This window comes from Peromyscus californicus, unplaced genomic scaffold (genome assembly GCF_007827085.1).
Source record: "Peromyscus californicus insignis strain IS unplaced genomic scaffold, ASM782708v3 Scaffold_3__1_contigs__length_106647218, whole genome shotgun sequence".
In the NCBI taxonomy this organism is placed as follows: domain Eukaryota; kingdom Metazoa; phylum Chordata; class Mammalia; order Rodentia; family Cricetidae; genus Peromyscus; species Peromyscus californicus.
In genome coordinates, this window is record NW_026294551.1 from 40,796,212 (window position 1) to 40,819,122 (window position 22,911).

The following is a 22,911-nucleotide window of genomic DNA, read 5'->3' on the forward strand; positions in this document are numbered from 1 at the left end:
GAGGACTAACCTGATCCCAGAGACAGGGGAACAGAATGCAGGGTAGCGGGGTCATCAGGGCTCATGGATCGGAGAGAAGAAGTCAAGTGAGCTACTGTGAGATGGAGAGTGTCTCAGTCACTGGTTCCCCTCACATTCTGTATAGAGCCGAAGATGACGTCTGGGTATGCTTGTTAGTGTTCTTGGGGAACCTTGTACCCTGAAATGATATTAGCAGCCCTGGTACAGCCTAGGCTTGGCAATAGTGCCCCTGACCCCTGAAGGTACACTTACATGAGACCATTCTTCAACTTCGGCCTCTGGTGGTGATAGGTTGCATTGCACTTAGTGTAAAGATCCTTGTTACTCAAGAGCTGGAGTGACTGGGAGGCTCTTGGATAAGCAGCGAGGATGGGGAGAAGGAAAACTAAATTAAGGTCAAGAATGAAGGGGATCCTGGGATTTGTGCTAATTAGGACGCAAGCCTTGAGTGTTTCATTTAATAGTAACAAAATATATGGCTATAATGACATCTTTAATTAATAAAATGTCTCACACCAGTTACAAAGCATGCATAACACCATGCCATGCAGTCAACCATCAGTACATAACGTTGAATGAAAAGGATGGCTGGCTGGATGAGGGAACAGAATTAAGGCTTATAACCCCCACACTCTTACGGGGAACCTTGCATGTTAGGCAGCGTGTCCCTCACAAGTTGGCGAATACCCTTAGTTTTCTGCTGTACGTGATCCCTTCAGGCACCCATCTCCAACAGCAAATAAGAAACAGCATTTGGACCCGGAGTCAGTTTCCAAACCCAAGCTGGCCCCTCCCCATGCCAGATGGGAGTCTTCCTTGAGCAGTCCATGGATGCTTTGGCCGTGACTCCCACAGTGAGCGTGGTGCAGCTGAGTGTGGGTACGCTGAAACTGGGTCAGAAGAAGCCTTTGTAGAGGGATGCATTCTGCTTTTCTTCGGAGAGTTGGTGTGATTGTGATGGGAGATGGTACTGAGCCACTGCCAGCCGTGGCTGCAGTGAGTTATGATGACCTGCTCTTGGTGTGGGAAGGGGCTAAAGAAAAGCAAGCTAAAGACACGGCGTGGGAGAGAGGAAGGGGGAAAGACTGACAGTAGAGTGAGGGACGAAGGGAGGGAAAGAGAGACTTGGGAACCAATGGATGTGTTATTTTGCTGAAATATGAGATGCACACGGTGATTTTGCAAGGAGCTCTGCCAAAATCACACGAGGTTAATTATTTTGACCTCCATTTCCGGCTCTTACACTTGACTGAGGGCATCTTCAACTGGCAATGACACCACTGCCCTCAATAACATGTGCGCACCGACTAACGATCTCTCTGGAGCGCAGCTGTAGCTCTGGAAGCAAGCAGGCTTTGCGGCAAAGGCCCCAGCGTAATTGCTGGCAGCTCCTCGTCCACTTAGGCAAGAAACACAAAGAATGCTGTTGTTGCCTTTTATTGTTTTCAAGGGCCTGAGGTTCATCTCGGAGTTCAGAGAATATGTGACCATCGGCAGCTGGTTTGTGCAGAATCCCTGGTTACACTGAGCCTTGAGGACTGTGACTGTCTTGTGCACCTGTTGCCCATGGGGCCCGGAACAGGGAAAAACCACAGTGGTAGAATGGAAGGGAGATGATGCAAGGCACGTGCCACAACTCCATTGCTTTGAAGCTCTTGTTTTCTCTTCTTAGCTTTGAGCCTGTGTGATGTAGAAAGCCAGTTTTTTCAGATGCAAGCCTGCATGTTCCCTGACCTCAGTGAGCTTAACGTTAGCAAACCAGTTCTGAGGGAGAGGTAGGCATGCAGACACTGTAGGCCTGACATTGCCATCATTTAAAGGTGTCTGTTTCTGAATGAGTGTTTCTGTGCAAATGAAAGACTGCAATGGGGGGGGGGGAGCAACTATGGAAAATCAGGAGGCACAAATAGGGTTTGCTTTCAGCCTCACTCACTAATTCAACAAATGTTGGTTGTGCCTCCATGTAACAGGGGCTGTTTCTGCTGGTGAGTCTCACTGTGAGCCGGAGTGGGACAGTGAAAGGACCTGGAGTTTTAACCTAGGATGGAGAAGATCAAAATTTGCCTCCACATTCACCCATTTCCTGTTCAGACAAACAAGTCCCTTACATTTCCCTGGCTACTGTATCACACTCAGTAGTGGCTCTGACAGGTGTGAATTTCTGAGACCAGGGACAATCATCCACTGTTTTTTAATTCTGGAAATTCCATGAAAATCACAAGCCAGAGACTTCCCTCTCATGATCCTCAGGTGCCTTGACTCTCAGGGGAGGGTCACAAGATCTGCAGGACTGTTGCTCCTCAAGAGAAAATGGGGTATGAAGCAGCTGAAACTCAGGGAGCTTCTGATGGCTGCTTGTTCTGAAAGCTAAGTGTGACTCCTCTAGGAAGAAGTGGACCCTTTCTGTCTGAAGTTGACACAGATTTTGAGTGATTTATACGCATGTGTGTGTGGAGGTGCACATACCTGCACATGGGTGTGGAAGCCACAGGACAACCTCGGAGTCATTACTTCGGAGCTGTCTTGCTTGCTGAGACTCTCACCAAACTGAGACTTACCAAGTAGGCTAGGCTAGGCGGGCCAGAGAGCCCCCAGGGTCTCCTTCTGCCTCGCAGTGCTGGGATTAGGAGCACACTCCAGCACAGTCTATATTGTGCATTCATTTATTTGTTATTTTAGTGTGACTTCTAGAAATTGAACTTGGGTTCCTCATGCCTATAAGCACTTTACCTACTGAGATGTCATCGGCTTCAGGGGACATTCCCGCACAGCAGAGCAAGCACAGAATCAGCACTTTGTGGCCTGGAGGACCTCTGATGCTTAGGAAGGTGTAAATGCTCATAGGAATGTTCCCACCCATCTCTGGGGTGGAGGGAAGCCCCTGTAATCACCTGTGAATTTCTTTTGTCCACAGGGGCCTTAGCTGCACCTAGGCTCATGAATATTTAAATTTCCTGGCTCATTTGTCCCTGATTCTTGACTAACTTAACTCTTCCATTTTGCATGGATTTGAGACAGGGAACACTAGGTCAGATGGGAGGGAAGATAATAAGCCCATAAGGCGTGAGCGCTTATCAGGTGGGTCTCCTTTTGACAACAGTAGAAATTATATGGCTGCTATCTTACAGTCACCAAGTGTTTTTGATCCCAGGCTGACTTTGACCTTGCTATGTGTCCAAAGATGACCTTGAACTTCTGATTCTCCTGCCTCCAGCACTGGAGTGCTGGGATTCCATGTGTGTGGCACCACACCAGTGTATGTGGTGCTGGGGATGGAACCTTGGGCTTTATGAATGTAGGTAAACCATCCATAGACTGAGCTATAGTCTCAGTTACCAAACTGTTCTTAGCTTATTCTTGGTGCTTTATGCATGTCAACTCATCCCAGCTCCTGTCAGCGCCTTGAGGTTGGGACTGCTGCAGTCGTCTTGTACAAGTGAGCAAATGAAGGTGTAGTTAGGTTAAGCAGCAAGCTTCCGGTAATCCAACTGGTTTTGCTGGGTTCAGGATTTTCACTCATCTCACACCATTGCTCTTGCCCCCTTTCCCATAAATACTCAAAGCCTCAGAAGGCACAGGGTGCAGAGTGACTCAGTGTCCCTTGACTCTTACCCCAAGCTTATCCCCACAGCAGATGAGCCACGAGTTTGTTATTTCTCCTCTTTAAACCTGGGTCCCTATATTTGTTGGGGGGATCTTGAAGGGAACAGAGCTGATCAAATGAGTATTTATATCTCTATATACAAATATTTAGAGGAGATTTACTAGAGAGGCTAAGAGGCTGTGGTCCAGGTAGTCCAACAATGATTGTCCCACAATGGAAAGGCAATGACTGGGTAGTTGTTCAATCCAGCTGACTAGATGTCCCAGCAGTCCCAGTCTGGTCCTGGGAGTCCTGGAATATTCCTAGAGAGCTGCTGGTCTCCAGTCTCCATTGGGATCCTGAAGAAATAGTTTCTAATGTCAGCAAAGGGATGCCTCAGCAACAAGGTAGATGAACTGCCAGTGAGAGTGAGGGCAAGCAGGCAAAAAGCAAAAGCTTCCTTCCTCCATGTCCTTTTATGTAGGCTGCCACCAGAAGATGTGGCCCTGATTTAGTGTAGTTCTTTCTACCTCAAAAGATCAATCAAGAAAATCCCTCACAGGTATGCCCAACTGCTTGTGGGGGTCGGGGGGTTAGTTAATTTCAGATAGAGTCAAATTGATAACCAAGATTAACCATCACAAGACTTCTTTCTGAAAAATGCACAGAATAACTGCCCAGCATTGTACATGATTGGTCTCCAGTATAGATTGATCCACTTATCTCTGTGAGATCCATCTACATGGAGGACCCTAGAGATCATTTCAATGGCATGAAGGCCACAGAACCCACGAGTACATACTGAGAACTGTAGCTGCCCATGGAGAGTCTACCTCCTCTTCATAGGCCAGCACGCAGTGTTCCTTTAAGGGGCACCGTGAATGTTGTGTTTTTAGGTGGCAGCCTTCCCATGTTTTCCCAGCAAAGTTAATGAAATGTCACTGGTGCTCTTCCTGCACCTCCCGTCTCTCACACAGCCGGGCTGGCAAGTCCACGTGCTCTCCTTTGATCTATTTTTATACCACCACATAATAATTCATCCTCCTAAATATATCCATCATCCTGGATTTGCATTTTTTTATTAAGTTGCCTGCCTGCCTCCCATCATTTAATCAGTGTTGACTAGACTCAGAGAGCAGCCTGACAAGATGTGGATCCAAGTCTAGCCTCCGGTAGTTTGCCTGCTCTGTAACTTGGGGTGATCTTCTCCTGGCAGCCCAGGTCTCAGTGTGCTCATTTGTAAAATGGGGGTGGGACCTGCAGGGAAAGATGGTTGTGTGACTCATGAGGGCATTGTCATTGTCAGAGATTGCTACTGGTGAGGGTCCATCTTCCTGTGGTGTGTGTGTGTGTGTGTGTGTGTGTGTGTGTGTGTGTGTGTGTGTGTGTGTGTGTGTGTGGTGTGCATGTGTATGTTTGTACACATGTGTGGAAGCCAGAGGTTAACCTTAGATGATATCATTCCTCAGGAGCCATTCACCTCGTTTTTGGAGGCAGGTTTCTCACTGGCCTGGACCCTGCCAGTGCTGCTAGGCTGGATGGCCAGTGAGACTTAGGGAACCCACCTCCTTATGTCTACTGAACTCTGGGATTATAAGCTCTTGCCACCATGCCCAGCTCTTTATTTGTGTTCTGGGGGCTAGAACTTGGATCCTCAAGCTTGCATGATGAGCGCTTTACCAATTTAACTGTCTCCCCTGAGCACTCCTCACTGAGCATTCTCTGGCAAGGCAGGAGCACAACATGATTGTAGACTGTGAAAAGAGATCGACCCTGTCCAGCCCTTCCAAGATGAAGCCTTGGACCCGGATTTAATTTACCTGTACCTTAGTTAGAGAAGGGACAACTGTGTACTATGGATAATAATTATACATACAGCCCTGGGCTATGTGAGGGTTCATTTTCTCAGGGGTTCCCAGCTGGTGGTGGTGTTGCCTCCAGTGAACACTTTTTTATTGGTGTAACTGGGGCACTGGGATGTGAGTGCTGTTGTCTTCTGCAGCAAGAGACATGCTGTGAAACTCCTCACATTATTTCCAGTTTCCCCCACAGCATAGACTTAGCTGGGCCAAAGTATCAAGAGAGCCGAGGTATGGAGATTATCACCGATTGGCATGATACAAACAGTTATTGGCACCTGAGTGTCAACCTTGAATGGAGCTGGTGATGTCTGGACACAGTGACAGAACATTCTACTGCCACTCACAGTACTGGGATGGGAGGGCAGATGTTCTTTTGAGTCCCCTCGCTCTTGCTTATGTACAGCTCTAACACACACCTGTGCTCAAGTGTGATAGTCTGGTTTGCTTACCCAACTGGCAGTGGCTACGCATGCAAAGTATTTGCCTGACTCCTCTCTCGTCTACCATTGTTTAGTTTTGTATCTACACAGGGACATGTTCCATCACCCTCACTGAAATCAGTCCTATCACAGAGGTGGCTGGCAGCTTGGTTTCCGAGTGTGGCCATGGGGTGATGGTGAAAATACATAGATGTAGGAACACACTGAAAACGAAAGAGTGGCCATCTCTGGGTCAGACCCTGTGAGAGTGACTATTCTCAGAATCACTCAAGGCCATCCCCAAATATCTGCAAGAGCCTGTGGGCATCCTGTCACCCCTGGGTTTGTCTTGGGAGGAAACAGGACTTCACATAGATACAGGTAAAAGCTGGACTAGGGTTTGCAAACACATCTTGAGGAGTGTTACGTCCTAGCAGAGCGCTTGATACACCCACATTGCTTTGTAAGGTGTGAATGTCCAGAGCAAAGTTTCCCCACCCACCTCAGTTACCCTTGAAAACGGCTGTGAGAGAAGAAACCTTTGTTCTTATCCCCTGGCACCCAGATGTACCTTGATTTCTGAATGTTTAAATCCCACCACCCTCTAATCTCACGTTTGTACTGGATCTGTGACTGTGCACTGCCCCTGCGCCCACCCCCGCATTCTACATGGAGGTAGGGTGGGGAACAAAGAGAGTCCCCAGGCACACTGGGTGGAGCTCATCCTCCAGATCCTCCTTTCACAATGGTAGTGACTACAATGGTGGTGCTGACAGCATCTTCCATGGACTGAACTTTAGTTAGATACTTAGCACTTTTCCCACCTTAGCTGCTTATCCCTCCCGTCAGTCCTCTGAGGTTGGGGCTGTTACCGTTCCTATCTTACAGAGAAGCAAAGCAAGGCCGCAGGTAACATAATCAGTGTGTGTTGGATGTGAACCCATTGATTTCTGCCCCCAACCTCTGACCCTCACCCACACACTCCAGGCCTGTAAGGGCACAGGGAAGCAGCATGAGCCAGCCACCTTGGACTCTTACCTGAAGTTCATCCCCATACCAGTGTTGGGACTGTAGTCACTTTACCTCACCCCTTTAAGCCTGGCCTGCTTGTTTGTAGAAAGGGGAGAATGTGTGCATGGCCTTGGAATATACACCTTCTGATGCACATGGATCCCTTCCCTCCATGGGATCTGACCTGCAGAGAACAGAGCAGCACGTCTCAATGACATATCTTCCAAAAGCCACAGCCTTGTGTACACAGTGTATTGGACAATGAGCTGATGTCCTTTACTCCCTGGTCTCTTTCCACACTGCTCAGGCAAAGGGTTCAGACCAAAAATAGTAAGCTGTAAAGCCTTCCTAGCTTGATTTCTTCATCAGACATGAAGGAAGGATACCCACACATCACATGCATCTATCTGTGCCCAGGGGCGGGGCAGGATGGATGTTTCACTATCAGGACCTCCACCAGTGCTCTTTAACCATGACTTCTCACATTATGGCAGACCCAGGGACACCATGGAAAGGACCGTGTAGTCTTTGGCCTGGTCCTGGAGCTGGCTAAGACCTCCATCTCCAGTCTTGTCCCTCCCCAGTGATTTCTACTGATCTCATAGGATTCCCCTCCTTAGAGCCATGTCCTCTTGTCATGGCTAGTCCCCAGATAGTCTCAAATCAAAGCTCTGGGGAACATTGTGGGTGGGGGTGAGTAGGACAGCAGTAGAGTGCAAACAACCCGGAGTCTGGAGTGAGGAAACCAGGATTGGAGCTTAGAGTCCTCTAACTCTCCGAGCCTCCGGTTCCTTCAGCTATGGGAGTCAGCTGTGATACAGTCCGCTTGAGAGTGTCACATCAAGTATGGACAGAAAGAGATATCAGCCAGTGTCTCACCCAAGAGGTAAAAAATCCACACAAAAATAGAGATCGTGCTTTTGGGTTTTGGGGTTTTTAAAAAAATTTTGTTTTGTTTTGCTTTGCTTTGCTTTGTCTCTATCTTTTGGGGCTCCCCAGCTGTTCAGGTGGTACATAGATGCCATGGCCCCAGTTACCGTGTTATGAGTTTGGAATGGGAATCATGTGGATGGACAGAAAAGGCTGAACAGAGATGCATTTCTCCTTTCTCTCTGTCAGCCCCAATCTCTGCTTTTTAAAATTCCCATTTCATTGTGTTGGTTTCGCTTGGCAGTTTGAAAGAACTAGAGAAAAATGCATCAAATTGAAACAAATACACTACAGATACACAAGATACAGGGTGGTCAGCCAATGCATGCAGGTATGTGGTGCATTCCGGCTTCAGCATGCTTGTGGGCTTTTAAGAGTGGCGAGTGATGAACAGGAAGGCAGGCAGGGTGGGGCAAGGGTGCAGGCAAGGAGGTAGGTGAGGTGCTCAGAGTCCTGCAGTCACTGCCTGCAAATACGGTGCTCAACATAGGCTGCAACCCCACATGCAGAACACAAGGGGGAGAGGCAGCTCCACTCAGAGTACAGACGCTGACTCCACACCACCTCTCTGCGCCACACAAAGCCGGCTCACCTATGGCCAACGTGGTACTAATAAAGTTTTTTGTTGAAAGCCTGCTATGGACGGTTGACTTCAGACCTGTCTGTGCCTTTTCCTGCTTGCGTGTGAAGCAATTGGCTCCAGGGACTGAGTGACCTAGAGAAATAATAGCCGTGGTTCCTTTCTTCTACTTTCTTCCCAGGGGACAGAAGGGCAGAGGCAGACTAGAAGAGGACTCTAGCAAACAGTGTGAAGGAAGGATGCTTTGAGACACAAGCCACAGAGTGGGCAGCAAAGGGTGGGCTGGACTCTCAGTCTCTCGATGAAGGGAAATGACTTGAAATTGGATGAGCATCCAGAGCCTCCCGGTGCTCTTCCTACTGCTGAGGCTTGCTTTATTTACGTGAGTAAGGATACTTACATGTCATCTTTAAGCAGGCGCTCTAGATTAAAGGCTTTCAGGATCAAAGTGGCTATGGTCAGACATGGCCCAAAAGCCTCCTCTGAGACTAGTGGAGAGGAAGTCAGTCTACTCATAAGACTTGGGTTACGGGAGATGTGTCTCGTTAAAGTAAACAAAATCAGTGTTAAAGATACTAATTCCATACTACAAGGCAAGGATGCTTTATAAACTGACTTTTGGTTATTCAGAAATTGCCTGAAGGGCAAGGCACAATTTGAAGTTGTGAATTGCATGGCTGTTTTCACAGAAGCGGGCATTTATTGAACACCTACTGTTTACGCAGTTTATTTTTGCTATCACCATCCTGTGGCTGGGGTGTGGGGAGAGGTGGAGAGGAGCTTGTGAGAAGCCTTGGCTGACCATTCGTGCATGTGGGGTGCCGAGAAGATGAAATTGCTCCCTGAGGGGGCAGACAGGTAGCTCCAGTTCCTCTCTAGCCCCAGCTCTCGTGCACACAGACAAGAAAGGAAGCGATAACTGGTCTGCAGGGCCTGACGTCAGGCGTTTCTGGTTCCAGTCTGGAACTGGGGCATGTCCAGTAAGGGACAGAGTTGGGGGCAGAGGGACCTTTACCTTCCTCAGGACAGGTCCCAGGTCCCTAGGGATGGAAGAGTCCCCACGTCTGTAGCTTCCGTGGTAGAGATGAACAAATTCAGTCATATGTCCATTGATTCATGAATTCCTATAGCCTCCTGCAAGACTCAGCCCCCAACCAGCCAGGCAGGTTGTCTTTCCTCCTATGGGGACAGGGTAGGAATTCACACTCCAGTAAGAATAACAGATACTTCACAGGGAGAGGAGACAAATCACCATAAATCATTAGTACCGAGAAGAGGGGAAGGGTGCACTGGGGTAGACAGAGAGTGGAGGTGGAGATGGAGGTGGGGCAGGCAGCCAAGGCTCCTCTGGGGAGGTGACGGAGAGGAAGCAAGCTGGCAGGCTCTTTCCAGGCAGAGGGAAATGCAGCATGCAAGGCCACAGAGCAGTTTGACAGGGTTGGCCAACAGGAAGAGCCTCTCTCGCGCCCAGCATGGCTGGTCGTCGGTGATGTCTCAAGCTGCCTCTCACCAGCTACAAGGGCAGCCAGGCTCACAGGGCCTCAGCCCCACAGACCCTGAAAATGTGGAAGCCGCCTGGGAGGGGAAGATGGTGGGAATCCGTATGTCTGACAAGTACCAGGTGATCCCCAGTGCCCCTATCCCTAACCTCATCTTATTCCAGCAGATGGTGACATGGGGTTAATGACCAGAATCCCAGATTCCAGCTCATTTTTATCCCATTAACTGGGCATTTATGATTTGGTCAAGGCCCAGTGTCAAATTGCAGCAACAGCAGAACCAGCAACAGGAAGCCCAGGAATGAGTTAGCACAAATAACCCAGAGATGTTCTATGATTTCCTGAAGGCCACACAGCAAATTAAGTCTATCCCAGGGTCATGCCAATTTGCAACTGAGTCCCATGGGTCCACTCTTGCAAACAGGCTTCTGCAGTTTTTACCTGGAGAGCAAACAGTAGGTAAGATTTTAAGAAGTGACTCATTAGGAGCTGCAGAGATGGCTTGTCCATTAAGAACGTTGGATGCGCCGGGCGGTGGTGGCGCACACCTTTAATCCCAGCACTCGGGAGGCAGAGCCAGGCGGATCTCTGTGAGTTCGAGGCCAGCCTGGGCTACCAAGTGAGTTCCAGGAAAGGCGCAAAGCTACACAGAGAAACCCTGTCTCGAAAAACAAAAAAAACAAAAACAAAAAAAAAAGAGAGAGAAGAACGTTGGATGCTCTTCAGGAAGACCCGGATTCGATTCCAAGCACCCACATGGTGGTTCACAGCTGTCTGTAACTCCAGTCCTAGGGGAATCTAATGCCTTCTTATTGCTTCCAAGGACACCAGACGTGCACATGATGCACAGACATACAACCAGGCAAAACATCCATACACATAAAAATGAATAAATAAATAAAAGAAAGGACTCATTAAATGCACCTCTTTGCTTCATGTCCCTTCCCGGTTTGCCCTTTATAGAGAATTACTGCTAAAAATTCAGACAAGAAAGGAAAGAATTAAGACTCGTTACTGTAAGAGCTGTGTGCTTATAAACCAGTCTGCAGCAGGGCCACGCTTGGGTTAACCTTTTTCACTGCAATGAGGAACCAGGAAGAAAAGTTGTTCAAGGAAGCCATGGGAGTTTGAAATAATTCCATCTGCATGTTAGAAAAGGATGCACTTTTTTTTTTTTTCCCTAATTAGGAGTGATGGCAGTAGCTGCCAGTATCTAGTACACATTAAGTAGCAAATTAGCTTTGGGGCTGATGGTAGAGCCCACCCTGTCTAACTCTGTCTGCCATTCTCTTTAGAGGCAAGAGGAGGCTGCATTCTGCCCTGGGGCCTCCAGGGAGTCACATTTAAGGCAGGCCCTAGGGTCCCCAAGGTTGAAAGAGAGCGCCCCCTCCTGGCACCTCAGCAAAAACAGAGAGAAATTCGTAAATACATCGATTTATTTGTTCTTAAGCAAAGAGATTTGCTGTATCAAAACTCTGGGCACATGGGCTAACAGGGGGTTAAGTTGCCTAGTTTTCACATGAATTTGCCTGGAAAGGTTTTTTTGTTTTGCTTTGTTTTTTTAATGATTAGTAGTGCAATGCATAAAAAAAGACCATAATTATACACAATTAGGGCAGTGCCTAAAAAACTGAGCCAAGTGGACCCTTTCTAAACCTGATGCCTGTGCCCTCTGCACATGCCCCAGAGCTAAGTAAAAGATACTGGGAATCTGACTGATGCTGCAAATGTTTAACCAAGTGAACGCTACAAAAACATTTTTAAGGATCAGACAATATCGAATGTTTGTATGTAGACCACAGTATTAATTGCAGGAGAGTCTTACCAGCTAAAGAGGGCCTTAAGAAGAGCCACACAGGGACATTTTATTAGCCATTGGGCAGAGTAACTAGCTCTGACAGAGAATGGTACAGTACAGTAGTATCTCTTGAAAAACACTGTCCATCTCTGGCCCTTCTGTTCAGCACTGGCACCATGCTTGTATGCACTGGTGTCGGATGCAGGTCTGTGGACTATGTCTTCCAGCTCAGACCTCCAAGAGTTTGACTATCGACTGTTCTAGTTTTCAGCAGTGGTATCATGGACTAAGAAGCCCTTCTATCTTCAGGTTTTTCTGTGAAGTGGGTTCAGTGGTGCTCTTGGCATTTGACAGGTCCATGAGACACCCAGCACAGAGCCTGGTGACTTGCAATGAAAGCCATCATTAGGGTCTTTATTTTCTGGTCCTGAAGTGCCTAGCCTGTTTGCAAGAGTCCAGAAGGCCCTGAGGTCATCTTTGGGCTGTAGACAGGAAGCAGACGAGAAGGCAAAGTCGTGCTTGACCTTGGCCTTTCAGATATGCAGTACCTGAGGCAAATCACATCTCTGAGAGCTTGACATGGTTTCCCAGTTACCTGGAAAAGTGCATCAACATCAACAGAGCACCTTCTCCCAGCATTCATCAAGAGCATTAATTGCTACGTGTCTAAATTGTACAAAAGGCTTCTCTTTTCCTCTGACATTCCAAAGCCCCACCTTCATGAAGGAAGGGAATGAAAGTTCAGAGCTTAGGCGCTTTCTCCAAGGTCACAGTGCAGAAGGAGGCAGAGCTGAGAGTAGAGTCTACCATCAGAGCAGCAGCAAGGAGACCTGGGTGCCTGTCTCTGTCTTCACTTCCCTGAGCCTTGAGGCATCAGTAGTAGGACATGTGTTTCATTCATCCTGTTTTCTCCCAAGCAGCAAAGTGTTCGGAACGCAGCTCAAGGGGAACACACTTACTAATGAGACTGGCGAGCCAAAGGCTGGCAAGAAGAATCAGCGAGTCTTCTTCATGAGGACCTTCCCTTGTGAAAAAAGGGCAACAGGGGTGTCATGTGAGCCAGAGAAGGCAGGGAGGGGATCTACACAGGTGAGGGAGTGGTCTGTGTGTGAGACAGAGAGAACATTTGGGTGGAGGGGGGCGGGGTAGAAATCCTTTCCTAAATTTGAGATGGAAAAATTTGGATCTGCTTTTTACAACCTGTTTCAGAGGCGAACACCCCCAGGATGAAGCCTCAGCTCCCACCTCACTGGCTGTGTGATCTGGATGCAGCATTCACTGTTGCAGGCCTGAGTTGCCTCTTCAGTAGGAAGGGGGGATAAAATCCAGAACATTCACCTGCCCAGGGAGTTGAGAGGGGGATGTGGGCCAATTCAGCGTCTCACACGGGCCCTGAGGCATGGGAAATCCAGACTGATTTTGGTCCTCTTGGTTTCCAAGCCTGTGTGCTGTTGAGGCCAGGACTCTGGGCTAGGCAAGGCACAAGGCCCCTCAGTCTTCGCCATTTGCCCACTTGTCATGTCACCCCTGATCGATAAACTGCCAAGGCCATGCCCCATGTATCACCTCAGCATGCTTTCTGGGAACTGTCTCCATGGGTCTGGCCTAGCAGAAGACTGGATGGGACAGGAGAAGATTTCAGAATGGCCATCAGCCTAGAAGAACGTGATCTAAGTCGCCTTTTCCTTCAGCTTCTTAAGCCTGGCATGCCCTGGAGACACCAGCTTGGCTCTCCAAGATACTTGCCTCCATGTGGCTCTATCCCAGCTTGGCTGAGTGGTTCAGTTGGCTGCTCTAACTTTCAATTCCTTTCACCCTGATGAGAATTTATCCCTGATTCAATAGATGCCAGCCACTTGATCTCTGGCAAGGGGCAGGCAGGCAAGCCACACCTATCAGCCAGCAGGGGTCTGATTTACAAGGGATTTTCAGGAAGCAGGAGGTAGGAGGCTGAGGGCCCATTCTCTCTCACCTACAGCTCCAGCTGTGATTCCATCTGGCAAATCCTGGGACAGAACACACACACACACACACACACACACACACACACACACACACACACACACACACCCCTCTCAAACAGAATGGAATGCAGCCAGTCCTACCTGGCCCCCAGCTGTCTTCCTTTGTTAAACACAAAATGTCCTGACAGCCATATGGGGGTGAGGGTACTTGTTGCTCTTCCTCTGGGGCTCCTACGGGCACAGTGGTTTTTCAGTCTCTAGAAGGGTTTCTCCCTGCTCGCCTGGAGTGTCTCCCTCCAGCCTGCAGCAGAGACCCTGTGGTTTATAAATTGTTCCTATCGTTTTCAGCATCTCTCCGGTGGGGTCTCCCGTGGATGTGACCCTGGAGCTCACATTGGTGCAAAGAACCCTTGCCAACATCTTACACGCCACACACGCAGTTAAGTGTCCACTTTCCTGTCATCCATAGGGAAAGGGGGTCAAGTTCTCCTTCCTATGGGAGTGGCTCGCTACCTGGACTAGAAGACCCCCAGCAGCTCCTTTAAAAAAAAAAAAAAGGCTAAAAACTTTCTCCATGTCCCCAGCCCCTACTCCCTGCACAAACCTCCCTTTCCATAGCAGCATCGCGGGAGGCAGACCAGGGGAACAGGCTTGCTCTGAGCCCATGAGTCTCCCTCTCCTTTCCGGAGGCTGGGAGCACGGAGCCCACAGGAGCCCCCGCATCCCTGCCTCTCCTGTTGGAGGCGGAGCGCAGCGTCCTCTCCCAAGCAGCAGCCACGGCCCTCAATTGGAATTCTGTCCCCAAAAGGGGGCCGGAAAAGGAGGAGAGAAAGGAGGGTTGGAAGCCGGCAGCGAGAAGCCGCGCGTCCAGGGTCCCGGACACCCCCAGGAAGAAGCTAAGCGTGTCGGCTGCTAGGAAGCTGCACCGCGGCGCCCCACCGCACTGCATCAGCGTGGCTCTGCTGACATCCCCCCATGCTTAACACGGGGCATTATGCGCTGGTTAACAGGCTCCGAGCTGCTCAGCGACTTGTTTTAAGCATTTTCTCCCTCGCTCTCGCTTTTAATCTTGTCTCTAGTGGCGTGTGTAGGGGGGAGGACTTTATTTCCATTGGCTAAGCGCTCCCTTCCCACCCACATCCCTTCCACATCACCTTGGTGTCTCCCTAAATAAAACCAGCCCTCCTTATCGCCTGGAAAAAATCAGGAGCTAGAGTTTGAATGGGTTTTATATAAACACTCACCCCTGTCAGCGTGAGGCCAGGCTCTCAGGATAAACTCCCAGTGTCTGGCCTGATGCTTGCCTGGCGATCTCTGCCTTGAACGCCAAGGCTTCAAGCAGAATTCAGAGGACTGGGAACTCTTCCCTGAGATTTGATCAACCTGCAGCCAGTTGCGGAACTGCATAGGGTCCCGATGGACCTGAAGGAGAGCCCCAGCGAGGGCAGCCTGCAACCTTCCAGCCTCCAAATCTTCGCCAACACCTCCACTCTGCATGGCATCCGCCACATCTTCGTGTATGGGCCGTTGACCATCCGGCGTGTGCTTTGGGCAGTAGCCTTCGTGGGCTCCCTGGGCCTGCTGCTGGTCGAAAGCTCTGAAAGAGTGTCCTACTACTTCTCATATCAGCACGTTACCAAGGTGGACGAGGTGGTGGCCCAGAGCCTGGTCTTTCCAGCTGTGACCCTCTGCAACCTCAATGGCTTTCGGTTCTCCAGGCTCACCACTAACGACCTGTACCACGCTGGGGAGTTGCTGGCCCTGCTGGATGTCAACCTGCAGATTCCTGACCCGCATCTTGCGGACCCCACAGTTCTGGAGGCCCTGCGACAGAAGGCCAACTTCAAACACTACAAACCGAAGCAGTTCAGCATGCTGGAGTTCCTGCACCGGGTAGGCCACGACCTGAAGGATATGATGCTGTACTGCAAGTTCAAGGGCCAGGAGTGTGGACACCAAGACTTCACCACGGTGAGTACTTGGTTTTCAGTTCACTCTTGTGCTTATTCTTCAGTAGAAGTGCTGTGCTGGTGGCACTGGGGACCTTCTGTTTGGCTTGGGGGTCTCTGCTGTACAGGGGAGAGGGCAGAGACCCAGCTGAAGGCCAAAAGGGTAGCTGATGAGAGGTGTTGGACCTGTTTGTAGAAAAGGTTACCTGCCGGATGAGTACTGTGGTCCTTTCAGGTTGGAGAGCTACAGGGGGCTTGTTGTTGGGGTGTGCTGAGTTGGGCTTTCTCCCAGTCAGAGGGAAGAGGCTTGGGCTGTCCATTGTCCAGGGTGCTTGATGTCCGAGCTGTGTGACAGGAACAGCTTGTCATTGGTGAGATGGCATCCTCTCCTCTCTCTTTTTTTCTCTCTCTCTCTCTTCCTCTCTCTCCTCTCTCTCTCCCTCTCTCTCTCTGTGCTCGGAAGTGGAAGTGGCATCAGGCTCTGCATCCTGTGGGCTGGGCTGGAGCTAAAGCTGTCACAAGAGGGGGTGTGGGGCCCCAGACAGCCTGAATGGCTCCCCGAGCGGGTGATGCTGCAGAGGTGTGGAAGGCTCTTTCCTTCCTTTTCTTGCCTGAATAGTGTGGAAAGGAGAGGACCCCCCGCAGCTCCATCTGGTTCTCCTGCAGGCAGGGTGAAGCTGCGAGCTGTCCATGATGCTTGGCCAGAGAGGAGAGTCAGGGTAGAGGCTCCTGTAGAGGGTGGGAGGAGATGACAGATGTGGTGAGGAGGTCCCGGAGGCTGGCTTGTCTGGGAGCTTTAGCTCGAAACTCGAAGGCTCGTTTTCTCTGTGTACAATTGCTTCACAATGACAACGTGGGTGCAGGAGGAGGGTGTGGGGAGGGGGGCGAGCAGCTGTGGGATTGGAAAGCCTGGAGGGGAGTGTGGAGCTGAGTAAAGAGGAGGGGACGTGTCTCACGTTCACGATGGGTTTGCCAGAGGGGGCTGAGAGGGAAGGATGGGAGCAGCAGATCTGTGGCCGCCAGGGTTCTCAGCCCAATTAGTGGACTGCTAGGCATAACTTGGTGTAACAGGTCAGACCGTAGCTGCCAGCTATTCCACACTGCCAGGCAAGTCTGGGGTGTCAGGAACTGTGGGCTCCTCCTGCAGTCCAGCGTATCTGCTTTCCCCACAGCTTCCTGGGGCAGGGGAAGGAGAGCTTCAGGGACCCAGCTTCTTGAGCCAAAATGCAGTGACGAGTTGGGGTGGCAGGTGCAGCAATCATCAAGGGAACTGGACTGTGTCGTCAGCACTTGTCTGGGGGTGCTCTGCTTCATTATAAGACATCCTCCCCTTCCCGTAGTGCAACCCTTCCCACCCCTCTCAGAGCCACCTGCCTCTTGCTCTGAGGTTCTCTTTATGTTCCCACCAGTCTCTGCGTTCATCCTCTGCACTTGCTGTTGGCTGTCTCTCATTCTGAAAGAGCCCAGAGTGCCAGGGGCATTGCCTCTCACAGCCCATGTGCTAGAGCTGTTTCCTGGGGGAGCCGTTTTGTATTATTATCCCTTTTAAACATTCCAAGGAAGAGCACAGCCAAACTGACAGCAGCATTTGCTAAAGATGAAGCCAGTCTGAGCTGGAGAAGGAAGCGGCCAGCCCTTCTTAAAGGAGCAAACAGGATCCTAAAATATGTCATGCACAAATGATGTCTGAGGGGCCTTGGGGAGGGATGGGGAAAATGCCTCGTTCTTGGAGGCTGAAACCATCACTGTGTTCCAGCCCATGCTTTCTAGTGCCTGGCAACGCTCAGCCTCATTGCTGTACTGAGAAGCTTGAATGTGCGTTCAGCTCTTCCTCTGTCTGCCTGCACACACGGAACCCACAGACAACAGACGCAGGGTGCCTCAGGGAGGCTGTCCTGGGCAGCAGACCCTGGGATGAATCTTCAAGCATAGTCAAAAGCATCCTCGTGGTGGTATAGCTGACTGGTAGCGATGATCATGACCAAGTTCCCTTTAGAAGCAGAGGCTTGTTGATCTCAGGCTGCTTGTTTGTATTTGGCCCATCATTTGAATTGCTGGTATCCCAAGCCACCCAAAGTCAGGTCTTAAATCCTTACCTGAGCTTCAGACCCTCTGAAACACTGAAGTTGCCTGCAGACAAGGCTGACTCTTTGATTAGTGGCATACATTATCTGCCAATCTCAGCAAATCCTAGATTCATCTGTTTGAGTGCCCATCCTTGGATTAACCCCTCTGTGTGTAACCTCTCCAAGGGCTGAAGAGAGGAAGCCCCTTGATGTTCTCTGCTGTCTGCTCAGGGATGTCAGAATGCTGCTCACTTTAGGTGTGTGATAGGAAGCTGGTCTTCACCAATAGGTGACAGTGGGCACCCATGCCAGCCTCTGTTGGGGGTAATACAATAGGGAACACATCCAAGACCCCACATTGAGGAGCAAACCTCTGACACACTTTTGTGCTTTTTGGGACTTAGGTGTAATCAAGCTTTTCTTGGGCTTCTTCATCAGCAGTGAGCCTATGTAGCTGTTGGAGAAGCCTGTGTCCCAGCCTCCTCTCTCATTCTGGGATGGCCATCCCTCCCCAGTGGGCTTTCTTACAAGCTCTGCTGGGGGTTGGGACACACCGGGTACCTTCTTTCTCTAAGCACCATGGCTGACTTATTAGAGAATTTAAGTGTTAGGGATGCTCTTTTTTTCTGAATTTGATTTTTCTGTAAAGCCCAGAGCATCATCTCCAGGGCAAATGCTGTAGCACAGGCTCCCTTATTCCAAGTTCTTAGCTGGTGTGCAATGAAGTGTGTAATACCCTTTAATTAGTGAATGAGCTGTGATTCTAGCAGAGTGAAAGAAGGTTGTTCATGGAGACTCAAAGGCCCCAGGAAGCCAGGTGTGGAATGGTGAGTGCCAAGTAAGCAGGCATGCTCCCTGCCTGTGCAGATAGACCCTGAGCCCTCTCCCTGGGACAGTCTGGCTGCAAAGAGGTTTGCGGATTCTCCTCCCCGATAAACCATGAGAAAGATTTGATTCTGGGCCTTCTACTCACAGGAGATGACTCCAGTGACCAGAGTAGAAAGGAGCTGAGGTGAGAGTTGATGGGGCTTGTGAGTCTGTGATTTGAGTTTAAGGCCAATGTGGTAGGCATGGGTTTGAAGCCCTGTGCCATGCCATCCTTGTTTCTTTGTTCCCTTGCATGCTCTCTAGACGGGCAGTCACTCACCTAACCTTGACCTTCTAACCCACAGTATTGTTGGAGGGAAGAGCATGGGAGACACCACGTGAGGAAGCCAGCTGTGTAGAACTGTGGGGGTTCTCAGCAGGATTTGGAACAGGGTTTTTGTTGTCCCGCCTGCCTCCACTGTTTTTCAGGTGTCAGTTTGATGAGGAATGCTGCAAAGATGAGGACAGCAAGGTGGGAGGGCCACTACCTTCTCTGGTGAAAACTTATCCTCCAGAGAGGGAGCCGCTTCGAGTGGAGGAGGTCCTGTCGGAATGGGAGCTGACTACCGCTGTCGTTTTTGATTAGCGTGTGACAAGGCCTTATGTTGTCTGTTTGCTTTAGTCACATTGGGGTTCACCTGCGTTCAGGTCCAGGAATGCGAATGACTGTTCCGTTTTTCACACTTAGCCTGTCCATCACTGTGGGTATTTACGCTTTCAATGTGAGATTTCTTAGGAAAGACTTGGCTTTCTTTCCCGCACTGAATGGATCTTACTATCCTACAGTATGTAACATTATAGAGATGGTGGAAGTGGAAGCTGAGGAAGGTTGTGTCTTTGGAGATCTTTGACAAGGTCACATAGCTCTCTAATCACATCTCACTACAAAAGAATATGCATGAAGAGGATGTGGGCTTTGAGAAACAATCTGAGCTGGGATTCCAACTCTATGGCATATATGTGGTGGAAACTAGTATTAGTTTGCTTAGCTCCAGTTTTCTCACCTCTAAAGTAGGACCAGTAACACCCAAGGCTCAGCTGGAGGTGGGGCTTACCCTGTATGGTACTCCATAGTCATTGCTAACTGGACTTGAATGCCACTCTTCCCAATCTTTCAGGCCGTGACTGCAGCGGCATCAGAGCACAGGCACCTACTGTGTTCTCTTTGTTTCCAGGGCTCCTCATTTTGCTTGGTACCCTGAACATTGTCTCGTATTCACTGGCTTGGTCTCCATGTTGCATCTCATACTTTCTAACTTGCCTCCAGGAAGCACACCCTGCTTCAGCCCCTGACATGGGTGGAGCATGCTCTGCACCACGTGCATAGTAGCTTTTCTCACTGTGTACCATGTTTATGTCTGTATGGTTATCCCTTTGTCTATCAAACAGGACCTGTGGTACAGCAACAATCCAGGTAGATCAGGTTTGTGCTATCACAATCCATCTCTATCCCTGCCAGCCCGGGGCTAGTCTCAGAACAGATTTTGCTAATATTGTGTTAAGTAGAGGGCCTCACAACCCTGCCAATACCAGACAGAGCCTCACTGGTTTAGTTGCTATCTGTCTCTGAATTTAGCCACAGTCCTAGCTCATGGGCCTTTCTTACTCTCCATCTTTTGTGCTCTACCTTGTTGTATCTTTCAATGCTTCATTACCTTCAAAATCTAGCTTTGTCATAAGTGCAGCCTTCTCCCTCCACAGTACCACCATCTAAACTCTTCTGTCTTCTAAGCATCACATACCTTACCTGCTCTCGGTGCAGACATGACATGATGCTTTCCCTTCTGGGAGAAGCATGAAGTGTTGGCAGTAAAAGGGACCTTGGAGATAAATGAATTCAGTTCCTAAGTTTTTTATCCACTGACAGTTTTTTTTAATTTGTTTTCAAATTGATAGAAAAATGTAGATGCGATGAGGTGTAGCCTGATGCTATATACATTCATATATATTACTTACATAAATAGAGGGTTGTATTAAGCAACTTAGGACACACATTACTATGTGTGCTTATCTTCTGTGTGGGTGTGTATATGTATGTATGTTGAGAATGTATGAAATCTAAAATCTCTTTGATTTTCAAGTATATAGTATACTGTTATTAACTGTCTCACAGTGTCAGTAAATATCTTGAACTTACTTCTCCTGAAATTCTGTGTCCTTTGGTCAACACATCTCCAGTCTTCCTACTTGACCACCCCAGCCTCTGGTCACCATCTTCTTACTTTGTGTCTTTGAATTTGATTTCTTTAAGAGATTCCACACATGGGGCTAGAGAGATGGTGCAGTGGTTAAGAGCACTGGCTGCTCTCCCAGAGGACCCAGGTTCTATTCCCAGCATCTACATGGTGGTTCTAAGCATCTGTACTCTAGTTCCAGGGGACCTGATGGCTTACTCTGGCCTCCATGGGTACCAGGCACACATGTGGTGGTACACAGACATGCATTCAGGTAAAACACTAATACACATTTTTAAAAAAGAGGCAGGATGATCAGGAGTTCTAGGCTATCCTCAACTACACATTGAGTTTGAGACCAGTCTTGGCTACATGTGACAACTGATCCTCCCCTGCAATGTTTTCATTCATCTGCATATTCTGAAGACCCAGAATTTCTTAGCACAAAGCTCTCAAAGTGAATTCTTGAAGTTTGTATTAAGTAGGCTTAAAGCCACAGATGAAAGGTAACTGGCTAACATGAGGTAGAATACACATTTTTCAGCCTCCATCCTCCACACATGTACCTGGAATTTTGTTTGATCTGGGGAAGTTAGTCCTTATTATTATTCTTATAATCCCTGGTTATAAAAACAATCCATGGCCACTGAGGAAAAATTGACGGACATGAGAAATAAGGGGCAGGGGAGGAAAGAATGGAAGTTGCCCACAATAACCTTCCTAATATAACCACATGCAATATTTTGGTATTTTGAGGGTATTTCCCTTTAGCCACATGATTTGTGTGGATGTGTATTTCACTGGGCTGGTAGTATGCCTTCTATGTATATGTACAACTTGTGCTGTATGGTATGCACCCAATCAATGTCAGTTTACTGTATTTTAATGTCACAGTGAACTTCAATTCCTCTCCTTCGATGGCAATGTAAAGTTATTATTATGTATTTATATTGTGTTATCTTGGTCCCACTGTTTCCCAAATATGTGCTAGGATATACTGGAGACCTGTCCTTGCACCCCAACCCAGAGCTCCTGAGTGAAACCCACCCCTGATCCTCAATGAGGCCCAGTTCTGCTGCTCCTTATACAGCTGTCTGCACAGCAGTCCTCAGCCCACAGGTGTGAGTCCCGGTTCTCTGCCACCTGTGCAGTCTGGACTTTACATCAAAATGATCTGACGTAGCGGTAATGCAAATTAGATGATCTCACATATTCTTAGGAGGCTTGGCATGCCCTGGAGAGACAAGCTTTGCTGTGCTGGCCATGAGGCTTCTGTGACGCCAGTCTCTGGTTCCAGCTTTCCGATTTGTAGTCGGGTAGGTTGTGGGCTGTCTGGAAGCAAAGCTTTTGGGGGCATGTTGCATCTTTTCTGTTGTGCTGATGGGGTAAGGCTGTGGTTGGGAGCTGTTAGGATGACTCATACTGTCGCCTGGGAAAGAAAAGCTGCACAGCTCTGAGCTAAAGCCCAGTAACTTGCTGAGCGGATGCATATCTTTCTGTCCCCTTCCTTGGGAATTCTTCTACCTCCAGAACTGTTGATGAAAGAGGAGTCTGGACTCAGTTGATAAAGAGTTTGTCCTGTAAGTGTGAGGACTAGAGTTCAAATCTCTAGAATCCACATAAAAGCCCAGGTGGGAATGGGGCCCTGCTTGTAATCCCAGCACCCAGGAGGTGAGACAGGATCTCTAGAGTACCTGGCTAACTAGATTGGCCAGTGAGCTCTGGGCTCATTTGAGAGCTCCTGACTCAATGAATAAGACGGAAAAAGATTAAGGAAAGCTCCCAACTTATGGGCTCCACATGCATTCACACCGATGCACAAGCACACCTGCACACACATACATGAACACATGTGCAAACACACATGGAATGCATGCATACACAACACACAAACACATATGAGAGAGAGAGAGCTAAGAGCTTATTTGCTTAGAAACTTACCTGTCTTCTAGTTCTACAGAAAATCTTTCTCTAAATAAAGCCTCAAGCTCTAAAATACTTTCTATGAAGTGAATCTAGTTTGCTGTTAATTTTCATAGGAGGAGCTGAGACGGGAGCCCCCTCACCACCACCCTTCCTCAAAGGTTGAATTGGCAGCTTTTAGCACCAAGCTTGCTGCTGGAGGCAGTACTTCTTAGAGTAGTTCACACTTCCAAGTAGCAAGCATCTCATCCCTTTCAAAGGACCG

General features: G+C 48.9%; 1 protein-coding gene and 1 long non-coding RNA gene across 4 annotated transcripts in view; one reads left to right on the forward strand and one right to left on the reverse strand.

The window, feature by feature from the left end:
* Window positions 1–495: 495 nt before the first annotated feature.
* LOC128123460 (uncharacterized) lies at window positions 496–15,024 on the reverse strand. The gene is made up of 4 exons (XR_008222671.1): window positions 14,912–15,024; window positions 9,422–9,585; window positions 6,924–7,080; window positions 496–1,701 (listed from the first exon to the last, which is right to left on the reverse strand). It is a non-coding gene; the product is annotated as an uncharacterized LOC128123460 (long non-coding RNA).
* The window catches only part of Asic2 (acid sensing ion channel subunit 2), an 87,590-nt gene continuing 78,910 nt past the window's right edge, over window positions 14,232–22,911 (forward strand). The window contains exon 1 of one of the 3 annotated variants that reach the window (XM_052759890.1): window positions 14,232–15,638. In XM_052759890.1, the coding sequence (XP_052615850.1) occupies window positions 15,084–15,638 (555 nt within the window). In that variant the 5' untranslated portion in view covers window positions 14,232–15,083. The remainder of the gene's footprint in view (window positions 15,639–22,911) is intronic. The other 2 variants (XM_052759891.1, XM_052759892.1) reach the window with 2 other exon arrangements.